The sequence below is a fragment of the Gasterosteus aculeatus genome, chromosome 6 (assembly GCF_964276395.1).
Source record: "Gasterosteus aculeatus chromosome 6, fGasAcu3.hap1.1, whole genome shotgun sequence".
Lineage (NCBI taxonomy): Eukaryota > Metazoa > Chordata > Actinopteri > Perciformes > Gasterosteidae > Gasterosteus > Gasterosteus aculeatus.
In genome coordinates this window covers 8487928-8507430 of record NC_135693.1, presented here as the reverse complement: position 1 = coordinate 8507430, position 19503 = coordinate 8487928, and the positions used below count along the sequence as shown (strand labels likewise).

At 42.8% G+C, this 19503-nt stretch overlaps 2 protein-coding genes across 6 annotated transcripts; one reads left to right on the top strand and one right to left on the bottom strand.

Moving 5' to 3' along the window:
• Nucleotides 1-144: 144 nt before the first annotated feature.
• Nucleotides 145-17593, bottom strand: LOC120820504 (mechanosensitive cation channel TMEM63B). 5 transcript variants are annotated; one of them, XM_040178358.2, is made up of 25 exons: nucleotides 17054-17593; nucleotides 11706-11927; nucleotides 11501-11580; nucleotides 10218-10259; nucleotides 9838-9900; nucleotides 9004-9094; nucleotides 8842-8879; nucleotides 8576-8718; nucleotides 8048-8099; nucleotides 7848-7956; nucleotides 7673-7743; nucleotides 7072-7152; nucleotides 6806-6929; nucleotides 6136-6269; nucleotides 5908-6045; nucleotides 5471-5624; nucleotides 5211-5317; nucleotides 5012-5098; nucleotides 4871-4936; nucleotides 4529-4691; nucleotides 4174-4279; nucleotides 3825-3992; nucleotides 3578-3693; nucleotides 3394-3465; nucleotides 145-3108 (listed from the first exon to the last, which is right to left on the bottom strand). In XM_040178358.2, exons 2-25 carry the CDS (start codon nucleotides 11901-11903, stop codon nucleotides 2929-2931), a joined length of 2583 nt encoding a protein of 860 aa, XP_040034292.1. In that variant the 5' UTR covers nucleotides 11904-11927; nucleotides 17054-17593; the 3' UTR covers nucleotides 145-2928. The 5 variants fall into 5 exon arrangements, with proteins under 5 accessions (XP_040034292.1, XP_040034294.1, XP_040034295.1 ...); XM_040178360.2 differs by having other exon boundaries at nucleotides 10218-10256; nucleotides 17054-17557; XM_040178361.2 differs by lacking the exon at nucleotides 9838-9900.
• A 48-nt stretch (nucleotides 17594-17641) lies between these two features.
• mrpl14 (mitochondrial ribosomal protein L14) lies at nucleotides 17642-19357 on the top strand. Its single transcript, XM_078104081.1, is given in 4 exon segments — nucleotides 17642-17656; nucleotides 17658-17760; nucleotides 18037-18136; nucleotides 18886-19357. Coding segments are annotated over 4 exon segments (585 nt in total). The 3' UTR covers nucleotides 19253-19357.
• Nucleotides 19358-19503: the final 146 nt, after the last annotated feature.

The window sequence follows — 19503 nt, the reverse complement described above, 5'->3', positions numbered from 1 at the left end:
AATTGAATAGAATACAAGACAAGTAATTCTGCAGCAGCCAAAGGAGTGTGTTGTAATAAATGTTCCATTGTCTTTGAGAGAGAAAGAAAAATGTATTAGTTAATGGGTTCAAGTGACTAAAAAGAAACGCTTGTCGTCAATGAACATGATTAAACACAGATTTATTGTTCAAAGAGCTGGGGCTGGGGATGAGGATACAATATATCTGTTGTACTGATGGCCCTTTTGGAAAAAATAATAAAATGACACGGTCAAATGCTGAGATCTTCTATAGTTACTCTTCCTATCTAGAAAAATGTAAAACTATAAAAAAGACTTAAGCACACAAACAATCACATTCTAGCTATGCACAGATTTGAGACAAATACATTTTACTACCCTTTCTGAGCACATTGTAGAAACAAGCGGAGAACTTATTTTAGAAAGTGCTTGGCTGTTTACAAAAACAATCTATACAGATCTTAAGATAAACTAAAATAAAATATCCATCATGAGCAGTTAGAAAAAGACTACTGGAAATCATTGCAACCATCAGACCGACAAATGTAGATCATGTTCTCAAAAGACTGGACACCAGTAAGATTTGTAAATAAATTATAAGCACAAAACATATTTTTTAGCTAGTGAACTGTCCTTTGAGGCTGTTTAAATACAGCAATCACGCCATTTCTATAGCAACTTACCAAAAAGATATGGAATGAACCTACATTCTGCGTTTAAACACGAGTTGTTAGACAACGTGAGACGTTTAAGTATCTCCCACTCAGAGATGGACCATGGGTGTTATTTTGACAGGATTTGTTCAGATATTCAAAGCAATCAGAGGGAAAAAAAAGAAAAGAAAAAGAAAATCACCCCATCATGACTAAAGAGCACCAGACTCAATGGCGTCAAACAATTCTCTTGTTAGTACCATAATAATGAACCCACACGTGGTCGACTGTAGCCATGGATACATTATGGAGTTTAGGTTCACCATTGTCATCATTACATCCACAGGCGGCGTGCCCTTCTGTCAATCATACGAGTGCAAGGAAGATTAGTGCACATTTCATACAATAGTTCTCTGAGCAGCAGGATAATACATGAGCAATAATATGGCCCGAAAACATCACTGGTCCACAGCGATGGACTGTAGTGGTCATTTGTCTGCATCACTCGTCCACCAACAACCTTTTTTTTTTTTATGTTCAACGGGGAAAATCATAGTGTCCTCCTGACCAAGGGAAAAATCAAATGACAGTAACATGAAGCTTGATCGATTCTGAATCAGGTCATTTCTGTGTGGGCACTTTGTGTCCCATCATGATTTTGTACTTTTATTCGTATTTTTTAAGTAAGTCTTTCTGTCTTAATACTCCTGGTACTTGAAAAGGAGCTGCTCATATGACAGAGGCAGCTCGATGAATTATTGTACAATACTATTGCTCCGTCTTACAGGTGGATTTGCACAATTATGGGGGTAAATTTAATTACTTCATAACAAGTCAAGAACGAACATAATTCATTTATATTCCATTTTTGATTTAAATGACAAGGGCATAGAAATATGTAATATTCAGTAGCCTAAACTTAAGGTTCAATGTAGATGTGGACGTCCTCCACTGGAGTAACTCTCTCAAGTGGCCTTGCCTATCGGATCCGTTATCACCAATATTGCACAATTTGAGTCAGACAATCTGCAACTTGAGTAATGTCAAATGGGAATCCGTTGCAATGCTCGATGACCATCGGAGCAGATCGCTACATGACGAGAATGGAAGGGACCCGGAAAGAGTCTCAAAACTATCCGTAGCCATCGACCCGAATGCCAAATTTCAAAATCTCTACATAATGACGTAAACATAACAAAGATACGAACCAAGGAAAACAGATAAAGAGAACCCGTCACATGAGCATCACATGAAGCTGACCCAGAACCCCCCCCCGCCCAAGAAGCCGTTCCCTCTAGCCTTTGAGCAGCACTGAAGGACCGGCAGGCTCCGGGCCTCCGATCCTCCTGCACCAGTTGTACAAGAACGTCCCCTACTGGGAGACGCATCACTAGCAGCAGTCCAACAGCAGTCTCTTCCCCCCCTCCCCCTCCACCCCCAGAGGCTCAGAGACCGAACGGCTAAAAGATCATATTCAATGTAGTGCGCCGAGGTACGAATTCCACGCGGATGCATCAAGCTTGATGGCTTTTAAAATTCAAAGCCTACAAATAAATAGCATGCCATAATATGTCAAAAGAGGCTATTTTTGAGATCCACAGTTTTGTAGCTGTACAGTGTCTAGGAGTGTTCGTGACAGCGGGGAATAAAAAAGGCTTTTATGGAACTGGAAGAACAGTTTTGAGATCACATCTGCACAGACCAAGCAGACAACTCCTCTCTTGGTCTCCGCTGCTTATTTAGGGGAAGCATTTAGTGCAGAAATAATACAAAGGATTATTAAAAAAAAAAAAAAAAAAAAACTCCACCATTTGAACTTGTAGGCATGCTGTACTATCGTACGCTAGTGAAAAATGGAGCTTATGGGACAGGTCCTCTCTTTCAAGGGCAACAACGTTTAAAGGACATACAGACAGAATATCACTTCCCCTACAAAACAAGGCAAGCTATTCTTCATTGTGCATTAGTGTCTTTCTCATTTCGGTCCATGTGCGTTTTTTTGGGGTGTGCCTCAGCTATATTGGGGCAGAAGGATGTTGCTGGCCTTGCATTGTTAGAGTAGATTCCCTCTGCAGGTGTACAGCCAGAGTATGTGGTGAGATCCAGTGAAGAAAATGCAGGAGTCCTTGAGCGACTATCCATCCAATCCTTAACAGACTGTGCTTATGTTAGTGTCAAGTCCCTCCATTGAGGTTGAGATGCTTTGGAGAACTGTTGGTTCAGTTCCTAGTTAAATTCACATATTCAGTGCACTCCTCAAGTGAAACCAGGGAGATCAGTGTCGAACCTCATTATCAATGAGGCTGTCCTCCCCAGACTGGAAGTCCTCATTCAGGCCATTTTCCACGTTGATTATTTCCTCGTCCTGCGAGGAAACCTGTCCATCGTCCTCGCCGCTACCTGAACCAGCCTCCTCTAAATTTGGGTCCTGAAGTACCTGAGCAATGTACATTTGCTGTAGGGGAGACAATAAAATCAGATAGAATGTTAAAGTTTGATACCCATTTTAGAATCATGATAAGTTCCGCTCAAAGCAAAAAGGTTTATTCAATTAACGTTTTTGCAGGATTAGATTAATTTGTGATTATCTATTTAAATTAGACATTTTTACATAAACTACACCAACGCTGTTGACTTTGCTGTTAACACAATTAACAGCAAACCAAAATTAGATATTTAATGCCAATGTTTGATATTGAGGCTCATATTTTTTATAACAGAAACATGGCTGAATACATACCGCTGCCTTGTTGGCGGCAGTAGCACACACTGGACGCCCGTTCTCCAAGCCGTCCACCGCCTGGGTGTCAATCTAGAACAGAAAAGATGCATTTAACACAAGCAGCTGAATGTGGTTTATTTGGTCACGGATTCTAGGAAACGTAAGATTAATAATATGAATACGAGGACGTCAATATTGTTACCTTGTAGTTGTGAGCACTTAGATACTTAAAGTGTCCGAAGCAGACGTGAGACAGGCAGATGATGATTGTGATGATCAAAACTACGAACGTGAACATGGACGTGGCAGCTGAAAACCCTGCGGGAGAGAAAATGGAGGGACTCTTGTTTATTAGGAGCTTGTGCTTCACGATAAAGCGGCAGAAGCCGTAAATGAATGTGGGGCCGCGTTAGGACGCAAGTGGCCTGTAGGTGGAGTCCTCGTCTTACCGGAGCGAACGGTGGAGAAGAACAGGAGCCAAAAGAGGCAGAGAATCGGAGCTGCCACCACTTGGTTGACCGCTCCAGAGTGGATCTTCTTGTCCAGTTTGGATGGCAGATAGGCGTAGTACATGTTGTACCGGTCCGCGAGGTGTTTGAGCAGCATGTACATCAGCCCTGCGCAGAGGAAAGGTAGACAAAACGGTTAGCAGAACTAATCCAATTAGACCTGCTGATAAGCTTCTGCACAGCGAACAGAGCCACTGAATGCTGCCTGCCCTCTCTTTGGTAATTCAATAAGCACACTATCTTGTTCAATGACCCGCCCCACCCTGGGGGAATACATGGCAGCACTCACCAAAAGGGACAATGATTGGGCAGGTGATGCTGTAGGTCATTACCACGGTGAACACACACATCATCCAGGCATAAGCTGCGCCGAACTGGAACTCAAAGGCTTGGTGCTGTGAAGATACAGTTACAGGATATTAATGAAAACCCCAAATGCTTCGGAATCTTCATTTCAATACCCATCACATGAAGTTGATTTAAGATCAAGCCAGTCATGGTTTATTTGATCTTTAGGTTCATAATTAGTAACAATGAATTGCTGTTTTAGAGATCAGTTATAACAAGAAGAATTTGTTCCAAGACTTAAGGACTTAATGGGACCCATTAATGATGTAAACTTGGCAAGCAGGGGACACACTAACCCTCTTGACGTTCCTCCTCTCTGCTGCAGAGCGGGCCAAGCAGAGGCGGATCATGTACATTAGCAGGCCGGGGATCCTCAGCAGGTCCATGGCGTTACCAATGAATGCAGACGCAATGACATAGTTCACGAAGAAGGCTCCATTGTCAGGAAGAAACACGCACCTAAAGAGCAAAGAAACCGTCAGTGTCACTCAACACTCACGCATCAACACTCACATTGAAGTTTGAAAAAGGATTAAAGCGTACACCAATTTTATTGTGCGTTTCAACCACATTGCATTTCATTCCGTTGGGAGAGCTACACAGTTATACGTAAACGTCAGTAAAACCGCCATACTCACTCAAATCTCACTTTGGCATCAGCCAAGAATCTTCGGTCAAAAAGCCAGCGGAAGAAAACATCCAAACTGCAAAGATACAAGGAAAGGATCAGCTCAAATATTTAGGCTACCAAAAATAATAATATCCAGATCATTCCATACCTGCTGAGTCCAAGGGAAGGCAGCAACAGGACCATAAAGATCAAGAAAGTGTAGCATTTATGCATTGTGGTCCTGTTCTCTCCTGAACTGTGAGGACAGTGGAAAAATATTTACACACTCACACTCAAGAGCTGGAATGTAAATAAAAAAACAAATTGACTGATGCATAATTGTTGACTGCAGAAAGTGTGAACCGTACCGGGTCCAATGGGCTTCAAAGAAGGCCGAATAGTAGACAATGGTAGGCAGTAAGGCGGAGAAGGACCACAGAAGGAGGGTGGGGAAGAACTGGGTGACGATTGGATTCTGCGGGACGGATCAGATAGACACGGACACGTTGGGTCAATAACTGAGTGGTGAATTCCTGTGCATCCACAACAGCAGGCAGGGTCGTAAAGAACATCGATGAGGACGCCTCGAATGGCCACAGGAAAAAGGTAAGCAAACATAAACACTCACATTAAGGTACTCGACTGGTTTGGTAACATTGAACTTGTCCATTGTGGAGATGATGATGGCCGGGGTGGTGAGGAAGAAGAGCAGGAGGAAGAGGACAAGGTTGATGATGAAGCAGCGGATCCACCAGGGGAATCCTCCCACTGACAGGTGCTCCCTGTGGGATGAAGGTCATGCAGCGGTTAAATTCACACTGGCAGATGACCCGCAGCTATGGACACAGCTGGCCAGTAAACTGATACGGCTGCTCTGAAAAAACAGTCTTAAGTAGAGCTACAGAGTCAAAATCTTCCAAATTCTTCCTCAGCATTATTTAATTAACTGGGTGCTTTTGGAAAATCCCCTTTGGGTCTTTGCGTCAAGTACTGTTATTTTGCAAAGACGTATCTGCCCAATTCGGCCCATTTGTGACACAAAGCGTGACCGGAGTGTGTTCTTACCAGTACACATTTTGCGGATCAGGGGCGTAGCTGACAGTCCAGTTGTGTGTGTGGAGCTTGGCGTTGAATGGAGAGCTTTTGGGTTCCCGGCGACACTGACAGCCTTGACACTTGCAAGCGTTAAAGTCTTTTAGGATTCTGATGAGAAAAATTAAAAGATATTTAAAATCATGTGTGAATTGTCACAGATCGGGTTTCACATATTCTACCACATGGAAATGTGCTTACGTGGCAGTTATGGATTCATTCTGGAAGGTGACGAAGGCCATTCCCAAGGGTTTCCTGTTAACCTTCTCTCTCTCCTTCCTGTAGTCATCCTTTAGCTGGGTCTCCAGCTTGGTATAGTAGCCCACGGCCTCTTCCTGTGGAGGACAAGGGAAGCAAAGTCAAAGTCTGGGATTTTTTATGATCTAAACTGCAGTTAGTAAATCACTTAATACACAAGGTCAAGATTGTGATTATTATGTAAATCATACAACATACACTACAGCTTTTGAAGGCACTGAGGATACAATTATTATTTTGAGTACATTTGATCCATTTTGGTGTTTGGCGATTTTCAACTATTTTCAGTGTCTACCTGAAATTTTTTAATGTTTTGTCAGTACTACAAAATTGATCGCAATGTTAAAGTACAGCCATTTTTGTAAAAGTGAGCACAAGGAGCTTTGTAACTAAAACCCCCAAAGGCTAAATTATGTTCAGGTGAGGTGAACTAATGCTGTGGTATTATATGGTTTGGTGTCTTCTCTGGGAGCAGGTAGCATAGCTTATCTGATTACCAACATATTGATTCAGTATCTAATTAGACTGTAAAAAGAGGTTGATGTCTACTTTATCTCGCCCTCAAAATGCTGTAAGCGTGAGTTTGTAAATACAATTCAGGAGTGTGTCCGACCTGCTCGCAGCCTTTGATGATGCAACAGCAAAGGTGTCCGCAGGGTTTTGGATTGATCATGGTGGGAATATGCTCCTTTTCCACCAAGTCAAGGAAGAATTTCTTGCTCCGCTCGGTCTTCTTCCTGCACGCAAAACGTCAGCTGTGTCAGACTACTTCACTGAAACAAGCCCAGGTCCTGGAGCCAATGAGGCCCATCACAGCTACATCTCTAAAATGCTAGGAAAGGGCAAACTTACACTCACGCAGGTATCAATAAAACATACCTTTCCGAGTTGAGGTACATCAGCCGGGCCACATTGTAGCATATACGTGCTTCCAGTACGACACAGTTCTCATACGCCAGCCTATGAGAGAAGAGCAGGGAGGGAGACAGTCAAAGGCAGTACACATGTTAACAGCATGTGCAACAACAAAGTGGATGCACAGTAGTTGACGTAGCTCTAACACGTTAAATTAACATTGGTAAGTCCCCAAAAATATATTAGCGCAACAGCAATTAACGTAAAAAGGACTTTCTTCTTTTCTTTGGAAGTCAATTTTGCGGTGTAGGGGCAAAGATAACAACATTAGGCAGTAGGACTTGAGCCAAACACCCCATCCTCAGTCTTCAACCAGCTGACACATGACTTGCATGCTGCTCATCTGGCGTCTATTATGGACAATTACACATATAGGCCCGTCATTGTGTGATCCCAGCCATATGGGCCAGCACAAGACTGCTGCTTTTAACAGGAAAAGGCACGGCTGTTATACACTTTAATATAGTTACTGCACAGCTTTCTGCAGGGTGGACAGAGCAGTGCACTGTACCACCTTTGGAGGTTGGACTTAAAGCATTCTGAGATCATAACAGTGGAGCCTTACTGAAAGTGTTGCTTTATCTCTGACTCCTCTGCATATTTGGAGATTCCATTGACAAATAAAGTGCGTTTCACCTGCATGGAAATGGAGACAAGGAAGTAATTAGCGACACAATCCAGAACGGTGTGTGTTCAGGGAGTGTATAAAAACAGCCATTTAGTGAAGCCGTGCCACCCACCAGGTCATCCTCCTTGTAGTGCATCTTGGAGGTGTGCCGTCGCATGCTGTACACCGTAAGTAACAGGTAGAGAAAAGCAAAGATGGTGTGCAGCCAAAGTAGTGCATTACTGAGGAAATAAGATTTTGTGACAGCATTAGACAGTGAAGACTGAGGCTTCAAAGTACAGTGCATAATAAAAGAGTAAAATAATTACTCACTCTGCATTCAAATTTGCTATCGTAGTTCGCCCAAAACTATAGGCATTGTTTTCTGAGGAAAAAAAGAAAAGAAACAAGAAAATCACTCATCAGCCACAACTTGTCGGGTTCTGCTGCCCACCTGCAGCTCCAACTGCTCCATAGTCCAAAGAGAAACGGTCAGGGTGGCCAACAAATAAAGTGTAGTTGCAAGAAGTTTGAAGGACCATAAAAGTTCAAACTTGACAGCCCCGAGGCTCCAATAACAACCACTTACGGATAAAGTGGCATATTTCTCTAAATCAACATATTTACCTGATGTGTTCTCATTTGTTTCTTATTCTTAAAAAAATAGTGATTGTTTGGACCTACCAGCTGAATAAGTTTGCAAAGCTTTGCATACTTTAATTTATGAGAAGGACGTTTTCGTGAAAATCCAAACGACAGGAGAGAGCCGCCGTGTTGAACTTTGACAGCAAAACATTATACTAGTAATTTCAGAATTTCTCAAAAGGCTCGCCTGGATGTAAATTAAAATCACCAACTCACCAAGTAGGTTTCCCGAGAAGTTAACAGGCAAGATGATGCCCACAGACAGGACGCCGACCACGACCAGCAGGCCAATGATGTGGCGCTGAAAGGACAAGTAATGCACGGCATCCTCGCCACACTTCTCCCTTATCTCTTCATCCCTGTGGAGAGATTACATTAACAACGTCAACTGCAAATGAAAGCAAAACAATTAAAAACGTGTTGAACCAGTATTTTGCAAATGCGTTGTAATTGTCCTATACGTGACTAGTAGGGTGACTCACTTGATGCGAAAAATGGCAGTTAGCCAGGAGCAGAAGCCCTAAAAAGAAAAAGAACACAAAAAATAATTAAAAAAAAAAAAAAGAGTAGAGCAGAGCACTTAAGGTGTAATAATTAAAACATGAAACATACACTTAACCCTGTAAGAAAAACGGCACACTTACTGTGTCTCTCTGTTCGAAGTCCACAGAGCTGGACACTGAAGTGAGGCGCTCGTAGCGCTCAGTTATGTCTGATGTCATGCCAGAGGGACCGCTGTAGGGAGAAAACACAACACAGAGCATGATGTCACACATCTACCCAACATCCCCACCTACTACACAGGGATGTTGGGTCTTTGTGTCTCTGCAACGTGGGATTACCCTCAGTATTGAAAAGTTGACATCACAAAACACACAAACAGACTAACACAAGCTCTGAAATGGACTGAAGAGATTCTCCCCTGTTAATTCCAACTGGGGTCAGTTAAAGTCAACAACCGGAAGAATCTCTGCAGACGCATTTCATGCGGCTTTAGGAGCCTACACACAGGTTGAGAGCACCACCGCTGACAGAGGACAGGTTGTGATAAAAAGGTTAGTAGGCCAAGCTCTACAGAAAAGAATCTTCACAGAGGAAACTGAAACCCCAGGAATTATAAAGAGGCAGATGTGAGGAGTCCAGCAGAGCCTCAGGTTGTCCTGGACATGACACAGCATCAACACTCTATTAGATACTGTATGTAGGTCATGTCAACGTAAGAATTAATGGAAAATATGAGGGGGACCCGGGCTATGCTGGAATTCCACCAGCTGTTCAGTGTCCGATACTACAGGAAAGGATGACACAGATATCTCTGAGGAATGAGGAGCGAGCCTGCGGCTGTAATCCACCACCGGCCCTCCTCGAGCACATTCCTTTGACAAGTCAGAATGGCAACTCTTAGCTCTAGTAGACAGGATGTACTGCAACTGCACCCGGTTAGGGCCTGTACACGGACAACCACGGGGAAGCGTTACCTCTCGCCGTGAGCATCCTGCCCGGGCAGCTCGTGAGGTGCGCTCAGAGCTGAGAAGTCCGCGCTTCATAAAAAGAGGTCAATACATAGATTAGCACACACAGATCTGATTAGGACAGCGAGAGAGGATAGGCGCGCACACACGGCTGCGGAAAGACGAGAGTGACATGGAGGGGGAGAATAATTAGGAGCATGGCACTGGGGAAACGCCTGGAAGGAGGAGGGGAAAAAAACACTAAACCACCAAAAGTGAAAAAGAGGCAGAAACCCAGGGCGGCCGGGGCAGAGTGGACGAGAGTTATGAGTTCACTACACAGTCGGAAAAGGAGAGAAGATAATAAAAAAAAGGCAAGGAGCCGATGTGATGTAGAGATAACATACTATTCCCGATCATCCAGGCGACTGTAATGTTGATCCATTCTTCTGGTGAACAGAGAAGCAAAACAAAGCCATTCAGCAAATTGAGAGGAAACGGCCCTGTTGGCCGAGTAAGGGCGCTGGTTTCAGAGAAGAACTGGGAAGGCCCTTCACACCACAGGCATACCAATGAAGGTTTCCATTTATCCTAGTATACATTACACATCCATTTAAGTGCATCTACGGCTAATGGTATAATAACCCTTTCATGACAGTCACGGCGTATATAGCTGGAGCAGAAGGAACATGTCTTTGAACGATTCCTTTTTTGGATGAGAATCTAAGAGACGTTGAAGTCAGCGCAGTGTCATGAGAGAACAAACTACATTTCCTCACAAAAGTCTCCCAGGCGCCAACCCCCCTCGTCCCACCACGCTGCATCCCCGTTCTCTGCTCGCATGCAGCTGCAAAAATAGTGAAGCTGCGACATCACACAGACACAGCAGGGGGATGTAGGTAATGGAGCACGGCGTCTTCAAGGGTGCAGTCAAAGGCGACTTTATCACTCCTCAGTTTAGAAAAGGAGCAGTGCTCTTGGCTCAAACTACGTCAATCCATTTGGAAGAAGATTCTGGCCTTTCTACAGTACACATGTTTCTCATTCGATGAAAAGGCGTCTAAACTTTTGACTGGGACTGTATGTCAAAGTGAACAAAGAAGTGACTGAGCACGACATTGTGAGCAACTGTATGTTTGCCCTTACAAAAGAGGAAACTGCCGACACCGACTTCCCGTATGGAGAACCATCCTTGTGATGCCTGCTTCTGTCAGAAGTCAACCCGATTGCCAATGACCGATACGACTTCTCTCTGGCAGATTATCCACTATTGGTCAGCAGCCACAGTTTGTTAGCAGCCTTCCTTCTCAGACACGTGCACTTCCTGACTTGCTTGCGCTCACTCTACAGAAAGTCCTGTCTAAACCTGGGCAAGAATGCTTTTATTTCTCCTACAACTGTGACATCACACAAGGATCAGTTATCAAGATAATGAGGCGTGTTTTTACAAGAATTATCTTGAAAGATAATTTATTTTATTCCAGTACATGTGGGAAACCACTCGGGCATTTTCTCACAAAAAATATTCTATGAATTATTTTTTCCTCACAAAAAATATTTTGTACTGTGAACTTAACATATATAATTTAAACCTGTTGATATATCACAGGATGTTTGCTTGATGTCATTGTTTTTCATGACCCCCAAAAAGTACTGGACCTTTCAGTTTGCGTCAATGTTTTCCAATTACCTGTCGGCGTCGTTCACCAGAGCGAGGCGTCCATAGTCCCATGCTACTTTTCTCAAGAAAGAGAAGACAACCAGCAGCCCCTAGAAGTACACAAGAAACAGATGCCGTCAACCCCTCCAGACACAATTTAGAACGCTGAGAAGAGTAAAAAAAACGTCTTAAAAAGGCGCTTATCAGTTAAAAACACTTGACAGAAAGGACTCACCAGGAAACACATGAAGTCAAGGGCGAGAACAGTAGGAACCCCCCCAAAGGGCAAACCCTGGAGCACTGTACTGCGAATTCGAGCCGAGTAACAGAAGTCCTTTGAGGTGATGTTGGGCGGCGGTGGCGGGCAGCTCTCTGAATTGGAGCATCCTTGCGCCCCCCAGATGGCCATTGTTATTATCAGCACTCGGTGCATCACTCACTGTAACATGTTGACAGCCTGTAAGGAAAAGGGGAAAAAAGTCTTAGAACACACAGCATGCACGTTATTACGGTTGCATTGTCGCACACTATGAGTCGATCATGGAGAAAAATTTGGGAGAAGTAACCTCCAGCGGTACGTCCACAGTCCCCAATAGTCACATGCTGCTTCTTTTCACCACATGCATGACAACACAAACCCTTTCTGTTCCTTGTTGGTCACCTGGGTGTTTTGGTAAAAAGCACCAACCAGTCCACAAAGATAAACACTGCCACGGCATTGGTTGGAATACTAAATGCAGTCTCCTTTTGCATCCCATTTAGTTCAACCCCTGGACAAACAGCTGGGTATTTAGCTTGTAGGATTCAGCCCTTCTGTACATCATCATTTAGCAGATGATCATGTTGCCTGAACTTGTTTGACAAGATGGTGCAGCGTACCGGCACGTCTCGGGCTTCCATCAGAACGGTGACTCAACCCTGCAGTCTGTTTGGGTTGGTGGATCAAACTAATGTGCCAAAAGCGGCTAAAATGTTGGAGGACACCCTTCGTATTACACTGAGTCACAGGTTAGCGGTGTGTATCTACCGCTAATGCGAGTCGGGCTCTAGAGATGTGGCCGGTTACTTTCCACTGTTCCTTCCAGTCTCTGAGGAGTTTCAGTGAGACACAACAAGCAGTCAACCTCAGGAGGAGCCTCAAGTATCCTGGCGGAAAACACTGGCAGAGCATGAATAGTGTATGAGGAGTAAGATGTCCTAATAGAAATGTATCAATAGTACATCCTGAACCCAACACTTAAGCGGGAGAAGAGGACTCCTTTCAGACTGTTGTAAAAGAATCAGAGTAACAGTATTTCCTGATGGTCCTCTCTCCTGCTCCGACACAAAGCAAGTGTGATACACTGACGCCTGGTCAGAAAATTGACTAAGTTGCCATTTCAACTCCTGTGCAAATACGAGGGCAGCGGTTGCTTTGATGAAAGCCTGACCATTCAATCATCACCTGTAACCACATACGCGGCTGGAAAAACCCATTGACAGAAAAAAACACTGAGGTACCTTCTCCATCCTTTGAAAATGGACCCGATCTAAGGCCCATCACAGTTGAAAAGGGATTCATATTGCTCCCACTGAATGGACCTTTGCATGTAGGTGTTGTGGTGAGTGGCGCAGAGTGGGTTTGCACTGTTGCACTGCTATTCTTGTGCTCTTCGACCCACTATTGCCGGCAACATTCATGATGCTGCTCATCTGCCCTAACACTAACTCATTTATCCGCTCCCTGGAATGCTGTGACATCACTGGAGAGGGACGCGGCCAGAGCTGAACAATAAGCCGATAGAGACCGCAGGGTTCAAATGGACCGGTCTCAACCCAAGGAGGACACAACATACCCCCCTGTGCTTTCAGCAACACTGCTGCACATCTCGGACCCATTGCCACGGTTCGGACCGTTTAACATTCAACACGACATCTACAAAAGCACTAGATCACATTACAAGAGCGCCTTATTATTAATTCATTCACAAAATCAGTGCACCTCATCGCTGGAAGGCCAAGTAGTGTTCAGTGTTGGTGTATAAATATAATATTCAACCATAAACACCTGGTAAGGAGCTGTGAGGCACATAGCATGTGCAGCATATCTTGTCAGTGTGGTGAAAATGACTTGTAGAGATTTTATTTATTAACCCAATATTGAAATTAAAAGTCTGTGAAAGCCGCAGGAATCCAAGAGTTGAGCCATTATGTCGTTAGATAACTAAACCGGAAAGGCAATAAGAAAAGAACAAATGTCAATGTTGAAAACTACAGAGGTTATATATGTAATCATTCTCAAGCCTTTAATTGCGTGCTTCTACAGATAGATCCTGGTGTGGGTGCCATTCCATTTTAGTAAGTTCCATTTAGTGTTTAATAGGTATTTGCAATATGACGGTTACGGTTTTCTTTGACAACTTAGAAGAGCACGCATTGTGAAAAATAGGAACTAAGATGCAAAATAACCTGACAAAAAAAAGTCTCCTCAATTTGATTGATTGGGAATATTGGTTGGATGAGAACAGACCGTGTGACTGACTTAAAAGATGAGCTTTGTGCTTTTTAAATAAAGTTTCTTTCAATATAGCATTTGTGTCTGCCAGGTCCTGATCCGTTTTTCAAACTTGTGTTTGTGGCCATTTGTTTCTACTTAAAATGTCTTTCTTGTAAAAAGACAAACGTGTTTTTAACTGAATGATGCATTCGGACAACTGCTTAAATTTGTAGTCATTTTTTGTTCTGGCTAAAAATGCAATATCACAGTGATTATGAATGCTAATCAACGTTTAAAGGCTTTAGCTACAACTTAAATATTAAAGTTGGGAGGCATGAAATATGAATCCAATTTTCCAGGGATAATTAAGGCCTGATAAAACATGGGGGGGGGGGGTATAGTTTTTGAATATAGCCTTTCCTACCTGCTAACTTTGCTAAATTATTCTATGACTATAAACGCAAATAGATGTAACAGCCAATATTGCAAACTAGTTTTTAACTGGAGCTCATTTAGATCCTATAACAAGTCAATGTCTAGAAGCCTTTCTAACAGCACCGTGGGCGCGTGACTCAGCAGCAGAGAAACACGGTGCCACCTTTCCACCTGATGCTAGTTGCTATGGCACCATCAGTCTGGCACACATTCTCCAAATACAAATAAACATCAAAGAGACGGAGGCAGCGGGGGAGAATGACCATTCTTGTTGATTTGAAACTCCATCTACGGGGAGTCTGCTTTATAGCTTAAGCAAGAAAAACAAACCGGTATGCCTAATTGTCAGGAATAATTAATGTGTTTTTATCGAGTTGGACAAACAATATCAGAGGCAAACATCTACAAAGAGAAGCGAAAAAGAAAATACAATGGCTCATTCAAGCCCATGCAGGCCGCTGTGTGTCCATGTCATGCTGATAATGCAGATGCAAACGTTTTAAGTGCAAGTGTCCCTACCTCCATATTTAGCCATGGAGAAATTAGCCTCTGAAACTGCACAACACAGATGCTTTCTCCTTTAAACGTCCCGCTCTGTTACATTCACATTTTCTTAAAAAAAGTTTACCTGTTGTGAAATAGCGATATGTTAGTCAGAGAGGTGGTGCGAGTCCTGTTATCAAGTTCAAACTAGCAACTGCAAACATATTCATGACCGTGTCCAGCTAAGTACAGCCTTTGTTCAATGCTTTAAAAAAATGGGTTATGAATGATGTCAGCTGTAACTTGATGGTCTACCTTGCTTTCCCCACTAACTAAAAACATTTAAAACAAGACGGGGACTCACTGGGGGCCAACGGGAAGTTTTATCGGTTTTATTCCAACCTTTAGTGCAAAATGTTATCTGTGATTATGTGAGTAACCAGTTAAATAAAAATAAATAAACACTGCCTTGAAGAAGAACGATACAAGCCACATTAAATAATGTTACCATTCCACTGAAAACAAAAGGTGTTCCATTGCAGTTCCAACAAAAAAAACCTCTGGCAGACAGAAATACTGTTTGTTCAGTACAATCACCTTGTGAAACCTTTGACCGAGATGTCATAGATTCTTTTCACAACAAAGTCTAAATACTTTATCTTCATAACCCCACTCTCAATAAATGTGTCCCACCAAGTCTCCATTATCACATTTTAAAAGGTTGGTGATAAGTGTATTAGCAAATAGAAAAATAACCAAGAATAGGTGGACACTGTGTCAACGAAGTTGTTGAAATATAATATATATTGCTGTTAAAATAAGAGTCTTTTTCATTGTGTTAAGTTCCAAACTTGCCTAATTGGTGTCTTTTCTCAGGCAATGCTAACGGGCTGATAATGCACATTAGCACACATTAGCCTTGTTGGTTTTATCCTGTAAATCATTGACGAGTGCTCAGTGTCTGAGCTTTGATCACCGATCATGACGATAAAGTTCCCTAATCACGTCACAGGAAGAAAGACCACACACAAACTCACTAAAGAAATGGAGGAATTAGGAAAAGGGTTCAATGTTGGAGTGGTTTTCCCTGCTCACATAGATGTATGTGTATATAATCAGTATTCGTAATAAAAAGGTATTATAAATTCAACATGAGAACTAGAGAAAATATCATACCAAAATGTTTTGGACGACAAATCATGGCTGACACTTTATCATATTAGACCATTACTCTAAAAGAGAGCACAAGTGCAATTGTCATCTATGAGTCACACAAAATGAGTAAAACTGCTGTATGAATGTAATAAATTACAATTGGCTCTCTTTGTAAAAGGAATTTTACTACTGAAACGACCGTCTTTTGATCGTAGAAGGGGGAAAAACCCCGTAATCCAACTCAAATTCCAGCAAGGGAAAAAATGGACTTCACTGGAGTCAAACTAGTGTAGTTTGTAAGTATTGTATGAGATCTATGATGAGCTGAAGTGTGTCAGGCTGATGCTGCCATTTGCCAGAGAACCAGCGCGAAGCTGCTGGACATCACGTGTCCCGCTGGTGTCCATCGCTTCGCAGCCCGACAACACACCAACTGTCACCGGGCCACGAGTCCAGCAGACCACCTTGAGACCGATCTAAAAAAGGTGTGTCAAAACACGCCGGCGTGAATCCTACGGCTAAGTGAGCGGTTATTTAAAAAAGAATAAAAAACAAACATGAATTGTCAAATACCTCATCAAGTTGATTGATCCAAACAGCAAAGAGAATATATAGAATATATAAAGAACATTCTGATAGATCAATTTCCCTTCGTAGAATGGGAACAGTGCGGAAAACAACACCAAAGTGCCTCATGAGGACACGGAGGCGAACTTCAGTCCGGCGCCGGAGCCTCGAGTGTCGCAACCCATAAAACAGCAATGAATGTCACAGTGCGCGTCCCCCCGTAACCAGCGTTGGATCCCTCGCGTTAACCCGAGTTAACGCTGCTTGGCGAGTAGCCGTGCTGTTGCCTTGGCTACACGGCAGTTGATTTGTTGGCCTAACGGGACGGGTTTAGTCGCGTGAGGTTCTGACAGTAAGTTATTAAGTTTGCTAACGGGTTAGCTGCTGCGAACGTAGAGGACGATCAAGCGCATTTCCCTTGGAAAACAGATGAACTCAGCTTAATGTTAAATAAGGATACAACTTACCTTGCTATGATACGCAGCAGGGGTGAGGGGAGGTAACGCTATTAGCTCGTATGAGCTAATGGTCCGCCGTAGCGTTTTGACGTTAGCTAACCGCTCGATGTAGCAAATAACAGGTGGAGGCTCTCTAACGCGTGTAAGTAAAAAAAACTAACGACCGCCGGCCAGTTCCTGCATCAAAGTGGGTTTACGCCGACCTTCCTGGTAACAACCGCGGGGGCTTACTAAACGAAACCAGCCAGTCGGACGGTGTAGTTGTTGGTAATCATAGACGAGTATCAGCTGCTGCGGTTGTGTACGCTGCAAGTCTGTCAGCCAGAGGAACAACTAACGCTAACCCAACCAGTCAGACGGGAGTCAAAGCCACTCCGGTTTAGAGCGTGACGTAAATAAAGTAGATCACATAGAGAGACGACACATCTTTATCCGTATACGCCATTGCCGTAATGCCTTCGTCGTGTAGCTTCTACGGGTGTGCATTTCTAGATTTTACAGGCGCGTTTATATGACGTAAAGAAAAGTAGGGAACAACAAGCTAATGGGGGCGGTAGCTACATTTACGGTATGCACAATACTCTTTTTTTGTTTTGCATGTACAAACGTTTGACATTCAACAACATTTAGCAAATCAAAGTACGACCTCTCAATTTTAAGAAAGGAGTATTTATTTGTAATTTGTGAATCCATTCTAGGTTTTTTCAGCCAGCTCGGCTAAAGGGTAAATGTTAATGACGCACTGCTTATGACATTGGTATGGAGCGTGATTAAAGGGTATAACAAGATAGCTGTTTTAAACTAAACCGAGAACCTTTTGAATAAATACTCCTGGATGTATGCATTCGGGAGAAACACAATAAACTAAATGATTCTGCTGCATTATTCGAACTGAATGATGCCACGTGATTGTTCGCTAATGCTAGCCATGTATGTAACGTTAGCAAACCTGTAGTTTATTAGCTTGTAACCATATAATCTCTATCCAGCAGGCATATTTCTCGCTGTAATCATGGCTCTCCACCTGCTTTCAAGATCTCTTCCTGGGCTCATTGTAGAGTCATCGTCAATGATTCAGCAAAATACTTTTAGGTAAGTCATTTTTAATCTTACTGCCCTTAATACTTTTGACAGCTGTGTGTTCTGATTATCTCTACACATTTTATTTATATCTTTAAACCTAGGCAGATCAATTAAAACAACGTATTGACACAGTGATTACTAAAGCCGTCACATTCTTTGGCAGAAATGTGTGTGTGTTTATTGTGACGTAAAACTGATGGTTGACCTTCATTCTGCAAAACCTATGAGCAGAGTTACTAGATGTCTGTTTTTATGTTCTATATCGGCCCTATTATTGCTTATTTATTTGTCTGGAAGCTAATTGTGTTCCAATATGGAACAAACAAATGTGATGCGCAAATCCGAAGCCTCCAATGCACTTACACTAAGAATCAACTTGACATCTTGAGTCCAATATATAATGGCAATATATATCCGACTTACTCCATGGAGGAGGACTTAATGTTTCTATAATAATTGATACCACACATTACATATTCATGCATTTCTTCTGGTTAGATTGTCTAGCTGTGGCCCAAAAGCAAATTATTTATATAACAAAACAGGGTGACCATGATGCATCATATATTTATTGAACTTTATAGGACGTTACTGTTTATCAAACAGTCTTTTATGTTCCTCTTAAGAAGCAACTTTTTCGATCGAAGGGACATTTTTGCTTCACTTTACCCCATCGAAAAGTAGATGTCACACGTGACTGCGGAGTCTCTGAAGGAAAGCTGTACTCATCAACCAATTAACGTTTTTTGTCTGGTCAGTGTATCAGCTGCTGCAGCAGCCATTCAGAAGTTGACAAGAGTGCGTGTTGTGGACAACAGCTCTCTTGGAAACACACCGTATCACCGCTCCCCGAGAGTGATCCACGTCTACACCAAGAATGGCGTCGGGAAGGTCGGTGACAAAGTGTTGCTCGCCATCAAAGGACAGAAGAAGAAGGCCCTGATTGTTGGACACAAAATGCCTGGAGAACGCATGAGTCCACGCTTTGATTCAAACAACGTTGTTCTAATTGAGGAAAATGGAAATCCAACAGGAACAAGGATTAAGGTCCCGCTACCAACCCATCTGCGTAAAGTGGAGGGAGATTACTCAAAAGTTCTAGCAATTGCTAGTTCCTTTGTTTGATAACACCTTTCTGTAATGTCAGTTGTATACTTTACGTCTACTTGGGGTTTATGAATATTGTATGCTTTGATGTTGTCTTCAATAAAAGTTAAAGGGAGCATCAAATTGTCTCTAAAGCATTTTGGTGTCTCTTAATGGGCCTCTGTCGACATGCTTGGCATTTCGCTGAGGCCTTGCTGTGCTTACATTAAATATAACCTTTAGCTTGAAAGGCCAAGCGAGAGCTTCTGGGGAAGTTTGACCAGATACAT